We start from the raw sequence: 26,836 nt of genomic DNA on the forward strand, positions 1-26,836 counted from the left end.
AACTTCTAAAACTAAATATTTCATTTGCTCATAAAAATATATAGGGAATATATATAAGAATATATAGGGAGTGGCAGCCTTCTTGGTACAGAGGAGAATTCAGTTCCTATGTAGATCTAATTCCCAGGTAGTTGTTACACAAGGTGGGAGCACGTTGACACAGTTTAGAGCAAATGAGTTGTTGCAGGTGTCCCGCATCCAAGGGGTGATTATGTGACTGCCTCACAGATGACCTTTAGAATGCAATCATAGAGGGAACACTGGGAAACACAGTGCAACAAACATAGCTAGGAGATTCCTGTAGAAGAACCCAGTCAGGGAAAGGTTGCGATGTGTAAGTCAAATTTATGGGACTGCAAGGTGATGGTCTGTGTCCATGTGTTAGTCCATTTGCTTGTAGGACTGTATTTGGGATTCTCCCATCACTTCTGTTTTTTACAACATCATTAATAAGGTAAATGGTATGTAAAAGAGTGAATAATTTACTGCTCTGTACAGTGCAATTCAGGAGAGTGTCAGCAATTATAAAGTTGAAAAAAAAAAGAGGGATGGTGGAGCAGCAAAGTGACAGGCTGATTGGCATTGTTCAGCAGAGGTTTGTTTGTGCAGTAGCCAAGGTGTTAGGCGTAGGATTACCTGCCTATTTTAGTAAAAGTTCTGGCTTCATACTACTGTCAGAGCCTCTTCTGTCCTAAAACTTGCAGGGAGGAGTGGGGACCTGAATGTGTTTTAGTGTGGCTTGCGCTGCTCTGAGGCTGTGCAAGTTGGAGACACGCTTGCAATAGGCTGATGCCTTTGTATCACATCTTGAATCTGTCTGGGTCAGATAATGCCGTCAGCAGTGAAGACCAGCAGCAGATGCCTAATGACAGGCTAGCTATTCAAGGAGCCCTGTTGGCTTTATGTCCTGATTGTTGAGTCCGTGCCAAGGTCCATGTCAGCTGTTGACTGCTCTTTCACTGCATAGAAAATCCCTTAGAGAGGCATTGTAGGTCTTCATAAGCATCCTTCTAGGACTCCAATGCTTTCCAGAAGTGGTTGCAAAGACAAAATGCTCTTCCTGTCATGTGTGTTTCATACCGGTGGCCATTGCGCTAAGCACTAATGGGTGCCAGACTACAAATTTCAAAAAAGCAACAGTATGGAGGAGTTATTTCTATTGCTGCACTCTGGCACTGTAAATTCTTAGCTGAAGAGTGCAGGTATGTGTGCACGACTCTCAAAATTACAGACTGAGCAGTTTATCCCATGCTGAATGAACAGTATGGCCACAGTGGTACAGCTGAGGATGCTCCCGAGTAACACTCAGCAGCTGGCCCTGATGTCAGCGGAGATTTCATTACAGCAAACCTGGAAAATCGTGCGCCTGTGCTGGAAAGAGGGAGCAGAGCACGCCAAGAGCGTGTTCCCTGTGTTTCCTTGGCACCAGAGAAACAAGACTTGGGGAGGGGGATGGCGGGGGGGACGCGACACACCAGCACACGACGCAGCCGTTCAATGAGCGCGTCTGTAACCGAACCCATCCGTCTCTGCTGGTGAGAGGCTGACTGAAGTGCTATTATTAGCAGGCAGGTGATGTCATGGAGCGTGTCAGGCCAGCCAGGGAATCCCCACAGAAGAGGGATGGGTGAGGGGTCAGGAGGGGCGGGGGGGGGACAGAGGTGCCCCCACACTTGCACCCACGCCCACCCGGGGGAGCCCTGCTGCAGCCAGCCACCCCCAACCCAGCCTAACTGGGGCACTGGGTTTGTGGTGTGTAAATTATCTTCCCAGCGTGGCGGCTGGCTGTTCACTCTGAAGTATGTGAATGTACTTAACCTTCAGTAACCTCTCCATTGTTTACTTTAGAGTATACATTTGTAGCTTCTGGCAAAAGGTAGGGATATCCTAGAGAGCATGTCGGGCCTCATATTAATGGAGTTTCAAGAGGTTGCATTCTTCTTTTCTTTCTTTTTTTTTTTCCCCCAAAGGGAAAAAAAACTGCTGGCAACAGAAAGATTTTTTTTTTTTTCAACTGCATATTTCTCTTCTGGTAAATAAAGGGTCTTTCCTGAAAGCAGTACTTACTGCCTTGCAGGCTTTGCAAGGAAAAAGCCATGCCGGCGCTGTAATTCCATGCCACCCAGAATAACATGTGCTGTTGAGTGAACTGTGGAAGGGTTTGTAGGACCTCACGTTCTCACTGACAAAGATGTTCTTTTTATTTCATTTTTGATAAATTTGCTATTGTTAAAAGCATATTCTTACAAATCTGTTATGATATTTGAAAGACAAGTGTTGCTTAGATGTGGATGTGAGATGAAGAGTTCGGTAGCTGTGTACACACAGGCTTTTTCCTGGACATCCCTGAGTCAGCTCCAGAGTCATGTAAGCGGAGATTACCTGTTCTAAAAGAACACTGTTGTCTTCTTTCTTAGTTCTTTAATAGTGAAGCTTATGAATCACTTTAAAAGACATGATTTCTATTTCAGGACATCCCCAATCAAAATTAAACATCTACTGTAATAAAAACCCTGCAAGGATAGATGTAAAAATTTCAGAGAGCAGCTTAGCAGACGTAAAATTTAAGGTGAACCATGAAAAAATAAATTTCATGTTCTTTAACTAGAAAACATTCCTAATAGCAATTTGTGCAAAACGTGTGTGTGTGAGAGAACGTAACTAGCTTGCGTTTAACGTGTGTGCATGTAGGCACCTGTGTGCACATGCTATATCAAAAAAACTGTTTAAAGTATATTGCTTTGATGCAAAGTCAAGTGCTGGAAAGTTAGGAAATGCCAAAAGTGAGATATAATCTTTCCAACCTTAATTATGTTTCCTTGTGCATACCCTGTTCAATACTCTCCTAATTAAGCAGTCACATAGACATTTTTTCCATTAAATGTCTGTGTCATTCAATGCATGAAATAAACAGTGCTCCGGGAACGAGGAGCTATTCAGTATTTTGTGTTATCCTCACTTTTCAGTACACAGCCCTTGTGCACAGTTTTCAACTAGACTCAAACAGAGTTACAAATCTACTCGTTGGGTTTTTTTGTCTTCACTACAACTGTATTTGAGGGCTTTAAAAACGATTAATCAGCCTTTGCAATACCCATCTGAGGGGGAAAGTAGCATGATTCCCATTCTGCAGAAGAGGAACTGGGCTACCAAAATTCTACGGCATTAGTATATGCTAATTCTAGGTGCCAATTTTCTTAAGTTTTGCCATGTATAGCCCTATATATGATCTCATCTGTTGCCCTACATGTTCTGCACAGCTGGAAAACAGCACCTCTAAACAGAGTCCCTGAGAAAAGAAACATGCCTGTAAGAACCTCTTGTGCAAAATATAATTTCACTTATATGGCCAGTATTGGACTCTTCGTAGTATTGAACTCTTTGCCTCTTTATCCAGCCACTTATGATTCCTTCCCTATACTTTAACTCTCATTAGGTGTATTTTCTGGGCTTTCTTGGTGTTCCCTGTTGTGTAGTACCATGTCCATGCACCTTGAGACTTTTCAAATTCTAATTTGATCTCAGCAGCATCCGTATCTCCTTTCCAGGCTTCCAGTCCCCTTGTCAGTCTCCTTCTATTCTCCTTTTCTGTTGATGGTCAAAAACCCTATTACCCTGCCTTTGCTTGCCAATCTCCAGTTGTAACCATGAGAGCTTGTGCAGGGTGGCTTCCTGGCTAGAGGTTCTCCTGCTTATCTCCACATTCAAGACTGCCCAGATCAACCCAGGAGCTGAATTACAGTGAGAGTCCTGCTCACCCCCCGTCTGAAATAAGTACAAACAGGATCTTCATAAAACCAAGCAGTGAATGTATAATCTCTACATATGAACAGGTATTTTTCACAAATTTATTTGACCAAATCAGAATAAGCACTTGGAACAGCAAGAGTATTTTCCCTGTCGCAGGCACGTCCCCAGTGTTACCACCAAGTCTCTTCTTCAGGCAATGAAAGCAGCACTGGTGCTGTGTGTGGAGAAGGTGACTAAATATATACGTGGCTTGGAAAACTCACAGAAAAGTATTTCTCTTTTGGGGATAACAGAAGAGGACCATATATTTTTGAAGGCATATTCTTAGAAAAAGCTGTCCAGTTTCAGCAGAAAATTTCCAAAACAGAATTAGCTTGAGGGGAATATCCATCAGGATGCCTTCCTGATGATTGGCTGAAGCTTGGCAAAGGTACTGAAAATCACATCCTACAAGAGAAGGTTAAGTTGCTTAAAAAATTGTACCTGTTCTACCAACAGTAACCATTAAGAGTACGTAGTTACCTTATTCTTTCTCAAGGAATGTGCTATTTATATTTACATTGATGCTATTCCTAAAATATAAATGAACTATTCAGTGGCCTGTGAGTGTATGACATAGAAATAATTGTCCTTGCGGTTACTTGTAGGTCATATCTACACTTGGACTCTTCTTGGTAGCTGATGACCTAATCCAGAGATTGAAACACTTGCATTCTCTGTTCTGTAGAATTGTCCCTGACCCAAGGGAGGTCAAGAGCAAAGTGTATTAACAAAGCAGTGCCAGAAACTTGGCACTTCTCATTATACCATTTGCCTTCCATTTTTTCAGCTATTCATAACCAGTTATTTAGAAAGAGGCGGGGCAAAAATAACCAACGCTATAACCACTGCCCAGCAGACAGAAATTTGACTTGTAGCTTCTCAGTTGGCTATCTTCTTTTTGCTTTTAAACCCTTCCTTATCTAAGCAGATTATATAAAACACATTGTTACTCATAGTAAAGATTCTATATTCATGCAGCCCGTAAATACTGAAAAAAATATTTTACTTGTTTTCTTCAGGCTTACTTTAGATATGAATTAAGTTCATGCTCAGGTAGGATAGGGAAGAACTTAATTGCTGCTGAATAGCCCACCATAAGAGAAGTATGCAGGGTTAGGCAGTATCATATTTTACAGTAAGTATATGGGTACACTAAGATGTTTACTTACATGGTTCTAATATAACAAGACAATGTGTTGCTTAACTCAGAAATGCTTTCAAGCTTTGTAGAAGTAGTCTGGAATTGTGTTTAAAGCTCAAGGGCAGGAGAATGATCCTGGCTTACTCAGGGGTCATATATACAAAGGGCTTATTTTATATGAACGTGATGATTTTATTTTTTTTTATCATATGGATTTGTTTTATTATAGCACTGAAGCCTTCAGTCAACTGTAGCATTGGTTGTTGCCAATGTTGTTGTTACTGTATTAATGGGATGAGAGCTTTTCTTGAACTTTTTTGGAACCTCGTTACTATGTGAGCATAATCCAAACATGCCTCAGAAAGCTGAGGGCAAGAACAATGTGATGTATGCAGTGTGGATTTTACATATGCACTTGCTGCTGAGACTGATTTCCAGATAGGGGAACATGTGTTACAGATATAAATGAAACACATATAATAAAGGTGTTCTTCAGTTAAAAACAAGCTCTGCCTGTCAAGATGATGAGTGTTCTAGGATTCTGAGTCAATTATAAACTATTCGCTCTTTCACTTATGGAAGAAAAGCCCATACTGCTTGTTCCAGTTTTTCCTCTAACAGTAATTTATAAAGTTTCATTAGTTGGTTGTTGAATGTATTCAGGCACTATAAAAAAGCTTACATGATAGTTCATAAAAAAGAAGGACCTCTCAAGCCACAGCCACATCTTTCTGAGTTAGATTTGTTAATTTTTCCTGCTGGTGGTTTTTTTTTCCCAATTGTATCTAAGGATTTGAATCCTACAAGTTGTCCTTGGGTAGAATTCCTGCAAAATCAGATCCAATGTATGATGTATTCATTCAATGCCTTTATTACTGCTCAGTCTCATCGGAATAGAACATTACGTGTTTTTCTGCATTCCCTGTCATATCAAGAATATAGCTATTTACCACGGCTAAGGAACACAGTAGTGCAGGTACTCTGTTGCTTCCTGAGATCTCAACACAGAAGTTTTTGCAGATGAAATAGATGCTTTGCAGAATTGACCTGGTCTTGTACGTGTGCTCTACGATGACCCTAACTACATTTTGTTAAGACATTCATTGCTATTTTTGCAATTTTATTAGGTGTTTTAGCCATGGCCTCCTGTTCAAAGTCTGCTTTCAGTGATCACTTTCTTCTTATGCCGGATTGTCTTTTGGATTTCTTAAATACAATCTTTTGCCATGCTGTGTCAAAGATGCATAGGGTTGTGTCCTGGGTTAAGCTGAGACATGGAAATGTCTGCCTTTTAGTGATAAATGAAATTATGAATTTATATTAATATAGCAGCTTAAATTTGTGAGGAAAAGCTTCTGGATGAAATGTGCCTGATAAACGTATGTGTTGCGGTAGTGATTATATAAAGAAGCTGTGCCAAAAAAACAACCTTCATTTGCTCTGTTGTAAACTATAGACAGTTAACTTTGTATCTCTGACCTCTGATTTAAATGATCCTTCTTCTAGATGATTTCTATTCCTGTTGTTTCAGGCAGCAGATTAAATTCATGGTTCTAGGAAAGATGACAGCTATTACTGCACAGCATATCCTGATCTCAGGATTTTTGGGAAGTTATAAAGTACTGAAATGCATGGTATAAACAGGCTTATGGGGGAAAGAACCAATTTCTCTCCTTGATAATTCATATTTCCACAGGAATTTGGCTGCTACCTTTTAATATTTCCCTTTTCTTTAATTTCCCAGCTAATTCTGGTTCCTTGCAAGGCCCGCAGACTCCACAGTCCACTGGTAGTAATTCCATGACAGAAGTGCCAGGCGATTTGAAGCCCCCAACACCAGCATCAACACCTCATGGACAGATGACACCTATGCAGGGTGGCAGGTATGAAAAGGGCTTTGCTTCATTTTTTGTTGGGCTGTAGTTCTACAACAGTTTAAGTCAGTCATTCTCTTTCCCAACTGCTCAGGCACTCAATCTGATTCTGTGGTGAACCAGTCAGAGCCTTAAAAGTGGCAGAAAATAATTTCTTGTTTGAGAGGAGAGAAGAAGTAGGAGCTGCATTCACTTTCTGAACACCAGGGAAGGATCAGACAAGCACCAGTGCAAAGGGAAGCATATGAATAAGTGAAGGGTGGGGAGGAAGATGGAACTCGGCAGCACCAACTTAGAACCACAGCCTTCCTTTCCTTGCTTACCCTGTCCTCCTCTGGCATAAAGGTCCAGACATTGATGCTCAGGAAGGAGGAATTCAAACTGGAATGGGTTCTAGAGAAATATTGGTGGGATGATGAGGGAACATGGGGATAAAAGAGCTTGTTCAGCTTTGCTTAGGTTGTTTCTAAGTAATAGAAAAGTGTGGATCTAGAGTGCTCTTCTAATAAATACAATGGAGTAAAAATCTATGTGGTTTTAAGATGTTACTTAAATTCAGTTTATGAAAAGCGTGTATAATAACAGTGGTTAAGTGACATAGCAGAGGATTCAACTGGATAGACCAAGAGATTCATTTCAGTTCTGTGTCCTGTAAATCTCACAGACCAGCTTAATCTGAAGTGAAGCCTTCTCACCATTCATTAAGGATCCTTAGCCCACTGAAGTCCAGCAAAAAGAATTTTTATTGAAAAAAAAAGTTCTGAGCTATGTACAGAGTCACTCCAAACTCAACATACTGAGGTTCTTTTTTTTCTTCATCTGTAATAGTGCAGAAAGGATAACAAGAACCTTTTTTAATAATCTGTAGTTCAAATTGAGTTTTCTTCCACTATGTAAAAAATGTTCTTTTCCATTAAGATATCAGGGAAACTCCATTTTTCAAGCCAAATTTTTAAAGGCTTTAGAGTAAACCTGACTGCAACCATAAAGGTTAGTGCCTCTCCATCACAGTAAAGGGTATTTGGGAGGTAAATCAAGTGTTGCTGTTTAGTCTTTCCTCTAGTAGGAGAGCAATGGGGTGCTTGGTAAATTTGAAAGGTAATAAATATGAAACTGATAAAAAGTAATACTGTTTTGCCACAGCATATAATAAACCTGTGGAGCTCACTGCCTTGGGGTAGTGAGGCAAAGAGATTAGTGAAATTTCAGAAAGGTTTAGACTTTTATATATATGAGTAACAGGAACACGCACAGCTGAATTAGATTAAAAAACCTGATCTTTAAGGTAAGTAGCCAGATAAGCTTAGGGAAGAAAATTGGTCGATTTTTTTAAATGACTGTCCATTGTGAAAGTTTCTTCCTCGTCCTCAGATGTATCCTGCACTGTCACCGCATCGTGGGCTATGTGTATTGTAGTCCAGTCTGTCTTCACCACTCTTATGAATACATGATGATGTTAATGCCTCCTTTTCCTCATCTGCTAGAAACAGCGCAGTTAGTGTGCATGATCCCTTTTCTGATGTAAGTGATTCAGCATTCCCGAAGCGAAACTCCATGACGCCAAATGCACCATACCAGCAGGGAATAAACATGCCAGACATGATGGGAAGGATGCCATACGAGCCGAATAAAGATCCTTTCGGCGGAATGAGAAAAGGTATTTTCTTTGTGGGAGTTTAAGCATTCTTCCTTACTTCTATGCAATCAAGGTGTTCTAGTCGTCAGAATGAGCGTTTTTACTTTGCTAATTTTGCCACTGGTAAAATGGTATCCTTGTAGCAAAAAAAAAGAAGTGCAGCGCAATTGTGTTTCATTCTGGTCTGGTTATATTTTTCTTTTTCAAAGCCGCACTGTTTATTTTAGACTTTACAGAATCCTAAAAATGCTTGCAGGAATACCTTTCAGGAAGTGGCATAGATTCATAAGGTTACATTTTGTGCAACGCTGTGTTTCTTGAAGGTGGTAGCTACTCTGAAAATCAAATACTGGACTTAGGTGTTAGATGTGAAGTGCTGAAGCAACATGCCTGGTTGTAGTAGGGCTGAACTGGGAATTCACTGTGCGGAACTGAGCAAATCTCCTAATACTCTCTGTCTCAGTTTACATATTTTTCAGAATAGGAAAGCTAATTTTTTTCTTACTTGGACAGCCCCTTGCAAAAGGTGATAAACACAGTCAAAACTTGTTTATTTTTAGAAAGCAAAAATTAAAATTAACGTCAAAGCTGACTCTTGTGCTTTTGGGCACTTAACCTACAGATGGTTTTGTGGATATCGTAAAATGTGCTTAAAATTAATCAATCCTGCATGGCTTGTGTATAGAAAAGTGGGAGGAAAGAAGACAAGCAGGGCTCACAATGGCTGCAAAGAGAAGAGCAGATGGAGGAGGTGAAATTAAGAAAGTGGAAACTGAAAGGGAGCAAAAGGAAGGAATGGGAAGAAGAGATCCAGAAATCGGGGGAAGAATGCACATGATGAAGTGGGGAGATGCTTTAAAAGAGATAGTTCTGGTGTGATTTTTTTTAAACCTTCCCTTTAATCCTTTTGCCTAGACTGTAGACACTAGCATAGCACTGTTGGAGGAAGGGAGAACCCTCTCTGCCTTAGATTCACTTTAGGTCTTACATCCATGTGAGATTAAGTGGGTTTATTGCACTTTGTCGTACATTTCACATTTATCCTGTCAAAACAGAAATGTCTCTGTTCAGCATCTACTATGAGGGACTAAAGGATGGAGTCTCTTCCTCTGTTTGCTTGGGCACTTACATCCAATATTAGTGGTCAGTGTGCTTTTTCTTGGACCTGTAGAATATGCACATCCTGCTTGAGAAGCTACAGTAGCATACAGTATCCTTTCCATAACTAAATCATGGTATACATGTGTGTAGGAGAGCTTTATGGGAAAAAGAAGAGTCTGATTCTGACAGCTTTTTAGTCCAAACTAGGAGATTTGCTTTCATCTGTTTTGTAAGGTTTATGTTTGCATTCATATTTGGCATTGTTTGGGGTGAAAAGAACAAGATCGGGTTCATCTTCAGCTATGAAGATCACAGGGAAGAAGCTGCCTGGTGCCTGAGAAGCTCAGTTCCATAGGATGAGATTAGTTTCCTTGCTTGCAGCTCCTTAATATTATAACCGTCATCTTGGTAGTGGTGCTGCTTCATGTGTTTTCATCAGACCCTGGAGAGCTTGTCAGACACCAGCTAATTCTCCTTGGCAGTGTTAGGGATCTGAACATTATTTTAAAATACATCATTTAACAAAAAGATACCTTCAAACACCCAGAATAATATATTTCGTTTCCCTTACTGTTGCAGTGCCTGGAAGCAATGAGCCTTTCATGACCCCTGGACAAATGCCTAACAGTGGAATACAAGATATGTATAACCAGAGTCCATCTGGAGCAATGTCCAATATGAGCATGAGCCAGCGACAGCAGTTCTCGTATGGAAGTGGCTATGACAGGAGGTGAGTCAATCTTCAGGAAAAGCCAAAGCTCGTTAGTGAAAATGATCCTCTCTCTCCCCCTCTCATTTTCCCATTGCACCTTACAGAGAACATAGCAGCCTTTATTTCCTGCAGCATCTTACTAAATCACTGGGAGTCAAAACACTGGTCATGACTGAGTCTAGCTGTTCTCAGAAATGAATAAGGAGGAATTGTCACACCTTAGAAGTCACTCAAGATGCAGCAGATCAGCACATGGGTGTGTTTGACAGCTGCCTTCAGCTGGCAGCTGGGCTGGGCTGTGGTGGTATAAAGTTGCACTTGAGTTAGTCTTCTGGACATGTTTTCACCTAAACAGTTGTTGGTGGGCTTTTTATGAAAAACAAAGTGCACAGCCTAAATATGTCTGGTCTGCGGTCTGTTAGTGAATTGCCTTTGGAGAGTCTGGAGTCTGTTGTCTGAGATGTAGGGGCACCAGTCTTGCAGTGTGTCCATCAAGACCCTCATAGCGTCTTTCAGTGGAGTACACAACATAAATTTGGTCGTCTTTTGTTTATCCCAGGAAAGGCTTTGGGGAAAAAAAAAATCAGTAAAATCACTGATATCCAAGCACTGGTATAGCAAGCAGAATGGTTTGGAAATGTTAGGATTATATTAAGTATTCTGGTAGGTTTTGCAGTTCTGGCTGTATTTCTGCTTTTACTTTTGTTAGGCTGTGTACCTTAGCTTCACTTTTTGTTTCCTAACAGTAGCCAAAGTGGTACAGTGTGGGTCTTTTTAAGTGTAACAGTGCAGTAGTTTTCAGTCAGTAGTTTGAAGTAGTAGATGTGTACAGTAACGCAAGTGTAATGCCATTGTTCAACAGGTCACATTGGTGGGGAGTCAGTGAGAGTAAGGGTTCCAGTGGAAGGTGATACGAGAATGTTTTCTTTAGGGGGTGTGTTTTGTTTTATTTTGTTGGCAATTTGGAGAATAAGTGCTTTTTACAGAATGAGGTTTCCTTTGTCATTTTTTAGGTCGGATCATGGGCTGGGTCCTGAAGGCAGTATGGGACCACCTGGTCAAAGCAACATGGTGCCTTCAAACAGTGACCCAAGCATGTACTCTCCTAATCGTTACCCTGGCCAGCAAAGGTGAACACTTGATTTCTTGGTTTGTAACATCTGCAATAACCAACCAGCTAATGAGTGCTAGCAGCCTCTGTGAGAGCACCTAGACAGACTATGTGGCCTCTTGGCGTGTTACTTCTGTTATATCTGTTCTTATGTAGGCTTTTACCATTGGTTCAGTTTCTTGGGGGGGCCAGGGGCTTGGGAGAATTGATTGACTTTGTGGCCATAGAATCAGAGATGTTAGAAAAGGAGTGTACATCCTACCTTGTATATCTCCCTGCCAACAACAAACGAGAACATATTTTATAGGCCCAAGTTCTCCAGAGCAGCATTAAATGACACCAGTTCTGAAGCTTCCACAACTTCACCTGGTTTGTGGTTATCCTGTGGCTAACAAATTGAACATTTAGGAAGTGTTCCCTTATGTATAACATATATGCACCTTTGCTCAGATTTATCTTATTGCATGTACCATCTTGGACAATTGTAGACAATTCCCATCAGTTATATTGTTCTTCTGTCATTAGGTAATTTCTCTCCATTCACGTCATCATTTTAGGGGATACTGAACAGCTGTTGCGTTCACTCTGGTCAACTCTCCAAAAATGTGACTTTTCTGTGCTTTTGGAAAAATTAGGTCCCATTAGTTCTTTTAACATGTCAGAGTCCCCAATACTCTGTTTCTCTGACTCTCCCTGATGTATTACTTCCATAATTATACCCGAATTGTAGATGTGTTCTCACTGGTAGTGTACAGAGTGGAATTATTGACATATTGGTCTGTAATACGCCGTTATTTATCAGTCTTAATACTTTCCAAGCACTTTTCAGCAACCTAAATTTAATTCAGATGTGCTAAAAATATTGCAGTTGCACTGTAGTGCTCCTCAGAGGTCTTAAAGGCCACAGGTAAGTTTCCAGGTGCAACACAACTCTGCCTCTTGTGTGTATGCTTCCTTATGTAGCTTTAATTGACAATTATGTGAACATTAGCAAAATTATGAGTACTGTTCTTACTCAGTAATGATGTATTTAAATGTTACATATTGTAATGAAATTTGTACTCACTTTCTGTCACTATCATCAGACTAAAATCACAATTTAACTTTGAATTGGCAGTTAAGTATTGATTATATTCGGAAAGTAGATTGCTTGGAGGCTGACTTCTTAAAACACTAAAATTTTGACTTGCAATGCTTGAACTGTAGATCAGATACTTCTCCACCTAAGATGGGTTCCCAGCACCTGCAGCTGCCTCTGTTACCTCTTTGCTGACCTTACCCTGTTCCCATTCCTGACTGCTACCTCTGAATCTCTCTGTTGCATCTTCACAGCTCCTCCTCTCTTCTTACTGCTTTATCTCCTTCCTTCCACTACCAGCTCCAGCAGAGCTTACTACATCAGTCTCAGGACCATACCACACTGTACCTTCACCTTGTTTCACCTTGTTTCCAAATGGCAGATGTCTGCAAGGTGCAAGATCATCAGAGTATTTTGCTTTTCTGGTGGCTTGGAAATTCCAGCAACTCTTAAGTGTTGATTTGAATGCTTCATTTTAGGCATGAACCATATGGGCAGCAGTATCCAGGACAAGGACCTCCCTCAGGACAGCCACCATATGGAGGACATCAGCCTGGGATGTATCCACAGCAGCAGGTAGGAGAGGGGAAAATAACTATATTCATAACATTTGTTTAATAAATGTCACCCCAAAATTCTGTATACATTCAAAAAATTGTTTATACAATATAAGTCTTTTGGCACAGTGGAGCACTGTGGTTCACAGCCCATATGGATAAGCAGTGTATGTGCAGCTATAGGAAAATGTATTCATTACACAGGAAGAGTGTAAATTTTAACAGATGTTCTGTGGTTTTGGATGTGTATCAAGTGATTGTCCCAAGTTAATAACCAGCAGACTGGGAAAGTATAATTCGTAGGCTAGTAAAGTGATGCTGCCTCAATTCCAGAAACAAACAGGAAAGCTGCTTGTCTGGCAGGTTGAAGGGCCTTAATTTCATGTCATGTAGCCAAGTGAACCCAACAGAAAACTGGAACAAAGTGAAGCATGCAGCACACTCAGTTATTTAGAATGCTGTGGTGGGTCATATGGGATACCTGTCTTTAATATAGATCAGATGGCATATGTTATCTCTAGTAATAATATGGTAAAAGTACATGAGAGAGAAGATTATTAGTGTTAAAAAGAGTTCAAAAATTTGTACATTCCAGTCTCCCTAACTGTGTAATAACTTTGAAAATACAAATTATATTAATTAATAAGATCTTTTTGTTAAGTGTATCATTAATATCTTGTGGGCAAAATCCCATCTTATAAGTCAATAGCAAAACTCCACTGCCTTCAACAGGATGAGAGTTTCATCCTGCATGTTATTAATTCATTCTTAGTCATACAATAATTAAAGTTGAAGTTAGCTTCCAAAATAGAAAGCGTGTCCTTATAATATAAAAATTAAAATGTAAGCTATTTTTCAGCCAATTTCAGATAGTCTTTTTCAGTTTGGGATAGAATTTTACTAGGAAATTTGAGGGGACTGAGGGGGGGCGGGCGGGGCTAAAATAAGAGATCTTAGGTTGCACTATACTGAAAAGGTATATAAATTTCAATTTCAGAATTTCTTGCTTATCTGTTTTGTTCATAACCTCTCTAAAATAGCATAATCAAAAAACCTGGTTTTTTGTTCTTTATGATGAGCATATGCTAGCAGTCTAGGTGATTTAGTGGGGGAATTGAAAAGATATATAACAGAACAGTCTGTGATACTCCATGCTAACATATGCGGGGAATATATTAACTACACATTTGTCTAAGCAAGGAGACAGGTAGAATTTGTAAAAATATATTTGGCCTTGTCCTTAGAGCTGTTTAGATGCTTTGTACAATGACTCGTGAATCCAAAATGCATTAATGCAAAAAAGCAGTGAAGAATGAAGGGCAAGAATCCTGGCCTTGGCCTCGGCCTCTCCATCCTACTCGCAGAGGCTTCCACTTCTTCATTTAGCTAGAGATCAGGTTGCCACTAGCTTATTTTCAACTTCCTAAATCTCACTCTGTAGTGGTACAGGAGGAATGTGAAAAATGGCCCTTTCAAAGCTTTATCTACAACCTGAAGGCTAGGGAATGATATGGGAAGGAGGTGCTTGGAGCACAAACTCTTGGGGCTAATGAAGCACCTTAAATAAGGTTTTTCAATTCCTGTATGAATGCTCATACCCCAAGAGCTATTATGCAGAAGGTGACCTGTGTTAGTGTCTTTTTGTCTTCTGCAAAGTCTCAGAATTCCACATCCCCAGTAGAGAGACTGGAGGGGGAGTTCAGGTGCTTCACTGTCCTCAGTGCTGGTTACCATTAGGCATGGTGCCACTACATATAGGAGAGCACTGAACTGCTTTTAAAAAGGCACATGCTTCATTCCCAAGCATCTACTTTAAGCACTCTGAGTCACTGTGGCAAAACAAGCACCACCTTCTTAGGTATGACAACTGAAAAGTCAGCTCTTAATGTATAAATGGGCTCAAGGGTGGAATTTACTGCAGCAAGTAGTTCAGGTACAGCTGAAAATAGGTATTTCTTAGATAGCCAGGCAGCTCTACAGCGAGTTAAAAAAAATATATTTTCATGCAATACAGTAGTTGCAGTTTTATGTGCACCAAAGTTGAAAGATGAGTTTATGAGTCCCAGAGCTGTTTTGACTGACCTGTATTGACCTGTAACTCTAGTACATTAGTATACATTGTGCAATGTGACTGAGCTACAGTTTCTGAGGGAGCCATAACTTTGAATTTTCCATAGACCATATATTCAGAAATCACCCATTTAATTCACATTTTTTGCTTCAGAGCACTCAGTGTGGTTTGAACTATGGAACAAACTCCCACAGGAACTAAGGATGGCTGCAAACCTTACCACCTTCCCCTCAAACTGCAACACGTCTTATTTTGTTCTGCCATCTTAAACATAAATACATACGAGCTTGTATGATTTAGAAAAAACTCAGCTCCCAATGGTAAAATAGTTTACCTCACACAACAGTCCCCGCTTGAGAGGGTGAGAAACAAAGAGGGAATACACCATAGGTGGCAGCTGTTAGTTACATGGCTTAATTCATTACTGATCAGCAGGGCAAGAACGTGCATAAACTAAAACAGAATGTTTGGATGTGACCATTTGCTGTAATAATTGCACAGTAAATTAAGTGTGATTAGGATGATTTGGAAGAGGGATGGTTGCCCAAACAGGACCATGTTCCTGGGAATTACGCAGAGTGGCAAATGCAGCAGAATGCTTTCTCCTGCTAATAAATTTACTATGTGTAGCCTGTGCCCTGTCATCCAGTGTTTCAGACATGCATGCTTGCAACATATCTTGTTATTTTAAGAGTTTATTCAGTGCTTTTCTCTTGAAAAGATTCACTGGGTGGTTTTGAATTTTTCAAAGATTTTTCTTCTTAGTAGACTAAGCAAAAAAAAAAAAAAAAAAAGAAGTGAAAATATTTTAGTTGGTGAGGACTGTTGCCTTCTTATGCATGTGTGAAATGACCAGTGGAATTTAATCTGACAGATAGGAAAGGAAAGGGAAGGGGTGGGAAATGAGAGCAAGAATAAGAAAATTCAGCCCAAGGATAAGGTTCCTTTTAGTATCAAGTTATAAGCAGAGCAAAACAGAGGCTTAAAAAGAAAGCACTGGATCAAGCCTAACCATAGCACTGCATGCCTCACTCTGGAATTAGCACGATCTCTCTAGAACTAAGCACCTTCAGCTTTTTAAATGCGCTTTCAGCCAATATATTTGTATTGTGTGTGGAGTAAAAATGACACATCTTTCTTTCCAAAAATTTTTTTCAGAACTATAAGCGACACATGGATGGCATGTATGGGCCTCCGGCCAAACGCCATGAAGGGGATATGTATAACATGCAGTATGGCAACCAGCAACAGGAAATGTATAACCAGTACAGCAACGCTTACACGGGGCCTGACAGGAGGCCCATGCAGGGACAGTATCCGTATCCGTATAATAGGGAGAGGATGCAGGGCCCAGGACAAATGCAGCAGCATGGAATACCTCCCCAGATGATTGGTGGCCCCATGCAGTCGTCATCCTCCAGCGAAGGTCCTCAGCAGAACATGTGGCCAACACGAAATGATATGCCTTACCCTTACCAGAATAGGCAAGGTCCAGGAGGCCCTGCCCAGGCCCCGCCGTATCCAGGGATGAATCGCACTGATGATATGATGGTACCTGACCAGAGGATAAACCATGAGAGTCAGTGGCCTTCTCATGTCAACCAGCGTCAGCCTTCTTATATATCATCCTCAGCCTCCATGCAGCCTATCACTAGACCTCCTCAGTCATCCTACCAGACACCACCCTCTATGCCAAACCACATCTCTAGAGCTCCAAGTCCAGCATCCTTCCAGCGCTCTTTGGAAAACCGTATGTCTCCAAGCAAGTCTCCTTTCCTACCCTCCATGAAGATGCAAAAGGTTATACCCACAGTTCCAGTATCACAGGTCACAGTACCTCCACCCCAACCTCCACCAATTAGGCGAGAAATTACCTTTCCCCCAGGCTCTGTAGAAGCATCCCAACCAGTCTTAAAACCAAGACGAAAGATTACCTCAAAAGATATTGGTAAGCATCAAAACAAAAGCCAAATACCAAAATAGGCTGGGAGAAAGGGACTTTGATTTTTATTTTCTTTTAAATTTAAAGACTGTTTTGACAAATAGTTAACTATGGTAACTATAATGTGATTCAATAAAACTGTAATAGCATATGCATCAGTGAGGATGATAGGCAAAACTCATCCCAGACAATCTGACATGACATGAAAGCAGTATTTTATGTGGAGACCTGAGGTCTCCAGAAATGCATTAAAAATGAAGCTTGCCTCAGATTTCCAAATTATATGTGTGGAAAAGTCCTTCAGAATGTCTGTCAAATCACCAATACAACATTTAGCTGAGCAAAGCTTTCTGTGTTCTTGTTCCATGGAAGCTCATGCTATTCCGTTGTGTAGTTATAGTCTCTGCCTCCCTTGAATGGCCCATTTATTCATTTCATATTATTCATCATGCTTGTTTCTCCCCCTGTTCTTTCCCAAGCATCTTATCTTGAATTCCTGTTAAGTTCTCATACAAGTTCCCACACTCTTGACAGAGTATTCTGCCTTTATTTACCATTTGGTTAAGTTAACTTCTCTAAGTTTGTACAATTATTTCAGCTTCAGCAAAGTCGGGAAGAATGGCCCTGTTAAGATGTTCTCCAGTATTATTAAGGCTGAGCAGCAGTTACAGAAAAACTGAACGGGACTAAGGGGTGAAACCAGGGTCTTAAGCAGTGTTTCAGTAACTGTTTCATTTAAATTCGGCATCCTTGGAACGTCACAAGTTTAATCTTTCAGAACTCATTAACTATCTCTATAGATGCACTAATACTGTTTTACTTCTCCTTTCTTCCTCCAGTAACTCCTGAGGCCTGGAGAGTGATGATGTCTCTTAAATCTGGTCTTTTGGCTGAAAGTACCTGGGCGCTAGACACTATTAATATTCTTCTGTATGATGACAGCACTGTCGCTACTTTCAACCTCTCTCAGGTAGGTTGGAAAAGCAGTATACTTCTCACCTTTCCAAGGAAAGAAAACTGAAATAAGATACCTATAAAAATGAAGTCCTTCAAAATTTATTATAATTAAAGTAAATTTTACCATTGTGAAACTTCCCTTTTTTGTGATTGGTAACAGTGAGCAACAAGAGATAGCTTTAAGTCAAATAGGGGAAATAATAAGCCTGAAATAAGGGTCTCTCTTGTAGAAAGGACGATGCAGGAATATAAGAATTTTAGCACTAACAGAAGACTAATGTGTAAAATCACACAACAGTAAAAGGCCAATCCCAGAAAAGAGCAATATGTTAATAAACTTGCTTGTGTTTCCGTAAAAGGCTTTGCAAAACTGCATTAAATTCATTTGAGGCTTGTCTTATTCAGTAGTTCCATACTAGGCTATGGGATGTTTTAGTGACTTATTTTCTGTTTGTTTTTTTCTTCCAGTAAATTAATTTTGCACTGAAATATCAAATTGATAATTTAAAAGCTAAAATCCACTCTCTGTCCACAGGATGCAAGTAACACAGGATTTAACAGTGCATTCTTTAGCCTCACTACCTCTCAGCATTTTTCAGCCCTGCTCTAACCCTTGGCCTGTTAGGTGGTAGTAATAGATGGCATACTGATAATGCACATCATCTAAAATTTGTACCAGTTAAATATTGAGTTTCTCTGCTCCATTCATTCCTTGGTTATTAATAGTGTAACTCATAATTTTTTAAATATAACGACTTTTTTTTTTTAAATACAGACACAAATGGTACATTTCATCCCACCTAACTTTAGAACTAGCGATATCTATAGCATGATTCATCTCATCCTGAAGTGCAGATCTAAAATAGGTCAGATGAATCATACCCTAGAAATGGCCTCTAAAAGACCATTGATTATAAAAGGAATCTAGACAATTAGGTTAGGTGTGTAACTGTTGAGGGGGTTTAAAGATGAGGTGAATTTCCTCTGAATTCTATAGAAATAGCATTAATGTGTCCTGTGCAAGTTGCACAGAATACCAGGCATATTTTAAATATATATTTTCTTGTTACTTTTGTCTTGGACTCTATTTCCAATGCAGTCATGACTCCATATGATGACTGATAATTCCTGCAGTTCATAAGCATCAGTCTGTTCTTAATTCTTCAAGGGTTTGGCAATCGTAAGAGAATACAGAATGGACAAAAGGATACATTTTGCTGAAAACCTATTAGCCCATGATTTAAGAAAACATTAAAAGGCAGACAGTTGGGCTGAATATATCATAACAGCAAAGATTTTTTAATAATAAAGCCACTGAGGGTAAATTAATACCAAGTCCAACTGCTGCCTTTCCATAAGAATGTGATTACAAGTTAATTAAGAGGATTAAACTTAAATGAAAACTGTTTCTGAAGGGTGACTTACAGCGCCAGGCTACAGTAACAATTTTTAAATATTGCCAGGCAAAAATGGAACTATTCCAATAGAGATGGGATATTAAACTAGGATGTCGGTACCTAGACCGTCCCCTGCAGATTCCTACAGGACAGTTGGCTTTAGAGACTGAGAGACAAAGAGAAGGAAGAATTGTAAACTTTAGGCATCTAATAAAACTATAAATCAGAAAAACTTAAGTGAGTTAGAAACTTCAGTACTCTGTACAGAAATTTACAGAACAGCTAGGCTAGATGTCTGCTATAGCTTAAAGGAGACAAATGAATAAAGTTCTGTACTTCTCATAGCTGTTACAGTTTAAGCAAATGGAGCTGTGATCGTTTTTGACATAATACACTGTTTGGACAGATGCTAGAAGAATTCCTTTTGATTAACTTCTGCCATGCAGGACCTAGCCACAACTTCACAGCAGGAGGAGGGAAATATTCACAGATGTATGCATCAGTGTTCCTAATAAAATTCCATGCAGACAAAAATATTTATCTGATTTTTATGTTCTTTCTTCTCCCCTCAGTTGTCTGGATTTCTTGAGCTTTTAGTAGAATATTTTAGAAAATGCCTGATTGACATTTTTGGAATCCTTATGGAATATGAGGTGGGAGATCCAGGCCACAAAGCACTTGATCACAAAGCAGACAAGAAAGATGATAGCCAGTCCTTGGCAGAGGATACTGGAAAAGAGGAGAACAACGAATGTATTGACTATTTTGATGAAGATGAGGAGGAGGGTGAGGATGAAAAGGTAGAAGGAGAAGAAAAGAGCATTGTTTTTTCCACTCCTGGTGCCATTGCTGATCCAAGTGAGAGGCCAAAACAAGCCAGTAAATTTGACAAGCTGCCAATAAAGATTGTAAAGACAAATAATCTATTTGTTGTTGACCGATCTGACAAACTTGGACGCGTTCAGGAATTTGATAGTGGACTTCTCCACTGGCAGCTTGGTGGTGGTGACACAACTGAGCATATCCAGACTCACTTTGAAAGCAAGATGGAGATTCCTCCGCGCAGGAAAGTCCCTCCTCCCTTGAACTCTCCAAGCAAAAAGAAGGACCTCAAGGGGAAAGGTGAATCTGAGGAACAACAAGAAAAAAGTATAACAGCAACCATTGATGATGTCCTATCAGCTCGGCCAGGAGCATTGCCTGAAGACTCAAACTCTGGTTCCCAAACAGAGAGCAGTAAATTTCCCTTTGGGATCCATCAAGCCAAAAGCCACCGGAATATTAAACTGCTAGAGGATGAGCCAAGGAGCCGGGATGAAACTCCTCTATGCACCATAACTCACTGGCAAGACTCCTTGGCCAAACGCTGCATCTGTGTGTCAAATATCGTCCGTAGCTTGTCTTTTGTGCCTGGCAATGACACTGAAATGTCCAAACATCCAGGCTTGGTGCTGATCCTGGGAAAGTTGATCCTTCTTCACCATGAGCATCCAGAAAGAAAGCGAGCGCCGCAGACTTATGAGAAAGAGGAAGAGGAGGACAAAGGGGTGGCCTGCAGCAAGGATGAGTGGTGGTGGGACTGCCTCGAGGTCCTAAGGGATAATACATTGGTCACATTAGCCAACATTTCTGGGCAGCTAGACTTGTCTGCTTACACAGAAAGCATCTGTTTGCCAATTTTGGATGGCTTGCTGCACTGGATGGTGTGCCCGTCTGCAGAGGCACAGGATCCTTTTCCAACCGTGGGGCCCAACTCAGTTCTTTCGCCTCAGAGACTTGTGCTGGAGACCCTGTGTAAGCTCAGTATCCAGGACAATAACGTGGACCTTATCTTGGCCACCCCCCCATTCAGTCGTCAGGAGAAACTCTACGCTACTTTAGTTAGGTACGTTGGGGACCGCAAAAACCCGGTCTGCCGAGAAATGTCCATGGCGCTCTTATCGAACCTTGCCCAGGGGGACACGTTAGCAGCAAGGGCAATAGCTGTGCAGAAGGGAAGCATAGGAAACTTGATAAGCTTCCTGGAGGATGGGGTCACTATGGCCCAGTACCAGCAGAGCCAGCATAACCTCATGCACATGCAGCCTCCGCCACTGGAGCCACCTAGCGTAGACATGATGTGCAGGGCGGCCAAGGCCTTGCTGGCCATGGCTCGAGTGGACGAGAACCGCTCGGAGTTCCTTTTGCACGAGGGTCGTTTGCTGGATATCTCAATATCTGCTGTCCTGAACTCTCTGGTTGCATCTGTCATCTGTGATGTACTTTTTCAGATTGGGCAGTTATGACATAAGTGAGAAGCCAAGCATGTGTGAGTGGAGATTAGAGGGTCACATATAACTGGCTGTTTTCTGTTCTTGTTTATCCAACGTAGGAAGAAGGAAAAAAAAAAAAAAAAGAGAATCTTTGCTCCTCTGCCCCATTCACTATTTACCAATTGGGAATTAAAGAAATTATTAATTTGAACAGTTATGAAATTAATATTTGCTGTCTATGTGTATAAGTACATCTTTTTATTTTATTTTTTTTAACCAAAGTTGCTGTCTAGTACATTCAAAGGTCACACTTTTTTTTTTCCATAGATTATCCTTTTCAATGTTCTTTTCCATGTTTGTATTGCATATTTTTTGGGAAGCGAACTAGTGACTTTAAAAAAAAAAAATGTTATGGCAAACCATTGTATGATGGAAAAAAAATCTCACCACTTTGAAACAAAAAGGTGAAAAATAACCAACATACCAAGTTCCTGTGTGTTTTATTTTTTCAAATAAGGAAAAAATAAAAAAAAAAACTTGTATACCATCACCCAAAGCTCTGTGCAATAGAAGATTCTAGTGATGTAGGTGTAGGGGATCAAGGAGGGTGTCAGTCAGTAGTCAAAATACAAAACAATACTGGTTTCTCCTCAGGAGAAGTGGTTACATTAGGCTAGGAGCAAAACAAAACAAAAAAAGTCAAGTTAAAAGATTTTTAAACAAAACCTGATGATAAACGTCAATTGCTTCCTCACCAGAACTGTCTTGTCTACATCTAGTTTTTTTGACCTTCCACAATGACAGTTCTTCACAATTCCTTTAATCATTTTTTAAAATATTTTTTTATTGCCTAAGGGCCGTGATGTATATAGAAGTTGTACATTAAATATACCCTCATTTTTTTTTTTTAGTACAAAGTTTTTAGTTTCTTTTTCATGATGTGGTATCTACAAAGTGATAGTAGAATTATTTTTTCTTTCATTTGGGCCATATCTCCAAAAAATAATAAAAAAAAAAAAAGAAAAAAGAAAAAACCCAACACAGAAAACCACCAACTGAGGGTAATGTACAAGTTTCTGTATGTATAAAGTCATGCTCTATTTCGGGAGAGCAGCTGATCACAATTTGCTTTATAAATCAAGGTGTGGAAATGGTTACGTATGGATTGATTTAAGAAAATGGTTACCAGTCTACAGACAAAAAAATATATACAGGAAAACAAAAAAAGGAAGAAACACAACTTCAAAGATTTTTCAGTGACAAGAATCTGCATTTGTATTTCAAGATAATGTAGTTAAAAAAGAAAAAACTTGATGTAAATTCCTCCTTTTCCTCTGGCTTAATGAATTTCATTTATTCAGTATAAAATCTTTATATGTTCCACATGTTAAGAATAAATGTACATTAAATCTTGTTAAGCACTGTGATGGGTGTTCTTGAATAATGTTCTAGTTGCAGCGTGGGATATCAGAAAGCAAACTAATTACAAGAAAGAGCAATAATGATTATTCTCTTTACCTTGCTTTATTATTATGACCTTCAAAAACATTACGCTATTGTATTGCAGCAACTTGCTCTCCTTTTAGGAAAAGCCTTTTTGCATCAGAGAAGTGTTTTTAATTATTATTTCTAAACCAGGAAGCCTCAAAGGGAAAGACATGGCTGGCAAATGACAGTCCTGACTATGCAGGTATTTAGTCTCCATGCTGTGTTTGGGAGACTGAAGATGGATGTTAGAGAAAGTGACAAAAGATTTTGTTAAAGCAATATCCAACTTGAAGAAATTGATCTGTATTCACTACCTGTAATTCTCTCTATTGGTTAAAGGTGCAAATACCCCAGTGATGTGGGTATTTAGAATAAACACCCACCCACTTCTCGATACTGTATGTGTCATTGCATACTTACACAGCCTCTCATCCTGGGAGTCTCCCGTTAAAGTGGATCAGGCTTTAATAGAGCACATCCATCGTTATAATTGGTTGGGAGATGGCCCTTTCAGTTTCAGGAATGATCTGGTTTCAGATACATCCACTCTCACCTGGTGATATCTTGTTGCTGAATATTGTTCAAGCACTAATTTTTGCTATTTCATCTTGGATCATTGACTTTGTTAGTGTGATCATAAAAAGCTAATAATAATCAATTTCCCTGGAATTGCCACATAATTACACTGTTAGTGGATATCCTCCTCCTCTCTCCAATAACAATATGGAGGTACTTGAAAATTACAACCCCCTTTGGCATACTGCCCATCTTGTTCATATAGATTGCTATAACATTAATATAGGTGAGAGAATTTCAGAGACAGGTGAAGTATATACATTTATAAGCCAAGTTTGAAACGTGACTCCCTAGTGTCATGAAAAGTAATTTATCCTTCTAGCTTTTCTTATTCAGTACTGGCCCCATGCCCACATCACCTGCTGCAGTGGTCTGTCTTTCTCTTGCATATCGCTGAATTCAGAAACACATGGTGAATTATGACCCACTTGTAACTTCATCACATAAGGAGACATATTTCAGGGATGATTTTTACAGCTTAATACAGGGCAGTGTGGAAGTACTATCCCCTGACAAAGTTATTTCTTACTACCATTTTACTGCTTGATATTATGGCATGGATACAAGCAAGCTGTTAAATAAACCCTCTGCTGAGCGATATTCACCCTTTTCTTGTCAAGGACAAGAAAGGACAACTAGTCTCTTTTCTCTTCAACATTCAGACACAGAGGCCTCTGGGGGAAACTACAGCTGTGGCAAAATGCTGTGAGCTGTCAGAGGCAGCACTTTAGTGTTATTCAGGACTGCTCCGAGCCTGGTTAAGCAACATAGTGGGGAAAAAAAAAATAGCTAGCCATCCAGCCACATGATGTCCATATGTATGTAACATTGCTGCCCCTTTCCAGTTGGGCCAAGAACTAGTTGGTGAACTGGAAGAGTGGAAGGAAAAGGTTAATACTACAGATTCTTCCTGAACATGATTTTATGCTGTTACACTAGGAGTAAATTATCCAAGTTGCTGGTTAGTATTACAGCACATTTAGCAGAAGAAAGGTGAAGCATAAGAACTCCAGTTCCCTCTGTTGTCTATGTGTGATTTCACCTCTCCCACAATGTTCTCTTAAGCCTTTGGAGAAGACCGGCTCATGAAACTTGTGAATGTAGCGTGTGCTAACTGAATCCTGAACAAGTTTGAGCTGCTGTTGGTATTGTTCTTACTAAGAGATATTTTGGTTTTCAGTTCTAAAAAAAGAAAAATCCACATTTTTGTGCTGATGTGATCACAGATACTCTGTAGTGAAGCTCAAGAGTAGTACCAACAAGAAGGTGCAATATTTGACATTCTAAAACTGCAATGAGTTGTTTAGGGGAAAGCAGCCAATTAGTATTCTAGGCAATAATCAAACACAAATATTTGACTACTATATCTATCAATAAGGTACCTGTTTCTTTGGCAGGCCCAAGCAACTAATTGCTTATAGATTGAAAGAGCAGCAATGATAGAGTCCCTGAATCTTACTGACCTTCAGAATCACTTCAGGAATTAAAAGATGGCTATCCCCTTTGTCAGGAAAAAAATGGTTTTGTTTCTTGTTAGCATAATTTCCTACACTATCCTAAAAAAAAAAAAAAAAAAAAAAACCACACACCACACAACAACAACAAAGCAACCACATCCCACATGAAAACATTCTGCTCAGAAACACTACGTTTTCAACTATACAAAAGGAAGGATGCAGAAGAAAAAGTCATCCACATGATTAAAAGCCTCTGCACTTCCTCTCCCATCTTTTGCTGTTTTACACCACAATCAGTGAATTCTGTGCCATATGTCACTACTGTGAGACCATTATCTTTTTGTCCTGGATACATCCAGAAGGAATGTTTAACTTAGAGAAATATTGTAGCAAAAGCATATGCTCATCTTCCACATTAATAGTTCTATACCACACTTTTACGTGCAATGTGGGGTACACCTCTTATTTTACAAATAATATGAAAACACCTCTTGATAATAATAAAGTGTATCTATCATGACAAAAACACTTCAATCATCTAGCCATTGCAGGGGGTAGGTTCATTTCAACTAGTGTTTGAACCAATTTTGTAGTGCTTCACTCTCATTCTGAAGCTGCTCTTCAATGTTACATAGTAGCAAAAAAAAAAAAAAAAAAATCACTATAGTCTTCTCTGTTCCCCCCTGTACAAGAGGAAGAGTTGTAAACATCCATAGTCCAAATGACAAAGCTAACCTGAAACTGAACTGGAATGTGGGAGCTGAGCTGAGGTGGCACACAGCTAGTTCACCCCTTCGGGGAGCTGTGTGTACGTTCCTTACTCTGCAAGTAGTCATAGTGTTGTAGCTAAGAAATGACACACACATTGCTCAAACACTGTAATAACGCTGTGGTTATCACAGAAGTCAGTGTTTTCTGTGTTTTAAATAGGAGCAGAGTCTCAAAATTTCGAGATGAGTTCTCCAGGGAACTTCTATTTTTATCACCATCGACCTGGTAATATCAAATATGTGGAAACCACACTCAGGCACACGCAAAACCACAAAGCGGTCCCTGCTGCAAAAACCTTATTTTCCAAGTCATGAACAAGTAACTGCAGGTGGAGACAGGACAAAATGGGAGCAAAAGCAACAGTAAACTGAAAAGGCAGGTACCACTCTTGTAGCAGAGGGGAATTACGAAGATCTAGAACACAGCCCCATACCACCAGCAAATTCAGTTTTCCTCAGGATAATTTGTGAAATTTCTAGGGGCTCCCCCCTTTTGTTTTCTCATTATGAAATCTTACTCTTCCCCTGCCCAATCCCTTTCCCTCCATCTCAGATTTTTTTTAAGGATTGTTGAGTTTGAAGAAAGGTGAGAGAAAAGCACTGAGGCAGCAAAGGGAGAAAACACATGGCCGTTTGGAGAAAGGGAGGCAGAACACAGACAGAGCTGAAAGAAAAGCATCCTATGTCCCTGCTGCATGGCTCTATTTTTACGTTTGGGTCATTCCATACAGGTGAATAATTAACCCAAGCTAGGGGAATTTGGCATTTCATTGGTGGTTGGTATATATTAAAAAAATACAGTAAAAAGAGATTGTGAGAGGTGGGGGGAGCAAGGAAAGGGAAGGCAAAGGGAAAGATGGGCCTCCACATGCAGACTGGTAAATTAAATTTTTACTGAATTATATTTACCTTTCAAATCCCAAA

The 26,836-nt window shown here is 39.9% G+C and overlaps 1 protein-coding gene across 1 annotated transcript in view; it reads left to right on the forward strand.

Moving 5' to 3' along the window:
• The window catches only part of ARID1B (AT rich interactive domain 1B (SWI1-like)), a 43,928-nt gene extending 20,894 nt beyond the window's left edge, over window positions 1–23,034 (forward strand). The window contains exons 6-12 of the mRNA XM_010087696.1: window positions 6,678–6,816; window positions 8,292–8,464; window positions 10,124–10,274; window positions 12,925–13,021; window positions 16,232–17,021; window positions 17,855–17,985; window positions 19,942–23,034. Of these exons, the coding sequence (XP_010085998.1) occupies window positions 6,678–6,816; window positions 8,292–8,464; window positions 10,124–10,274; window positions 12,925–13,021; window positions 16,232–17,021; window positions 17,855–17,985; window positions 19,942–21,654 (3,194 nt within the window). The 3' untranslated portion in view covers window positions 21,655–23,034. The remainder of the gene's footprint in view (window positions 1–6,677; window positions 6,817–8,291; window positions 8,465–10,123; window positions 10,275–12,924; window positions 13,022–16,231; window positions 17,022–17,854; window positions 17,986–19,941) is intronic.
• Window positions 23,035–26,836: the final 3,802 nt, after the last annotated feature.

The sequence above is a fragment of the Pterocles gutturalis genome, unplaced genomic scaffold (genome assembly GCF_000699245.1).
Source record: "Pterocles gutturalis isolate BGI_N339 unplaced genomic scaffold, ASM69924v1 scaffold23946, whole genome shotgun sequence".
Taxonomy (NCBI): domain Eukaryota; kingdom Metazoa; phylum Chordata; class Aves; order Pterocliformes; family Pteroclidae; genus Pterocles; species Pterocles gutturalis.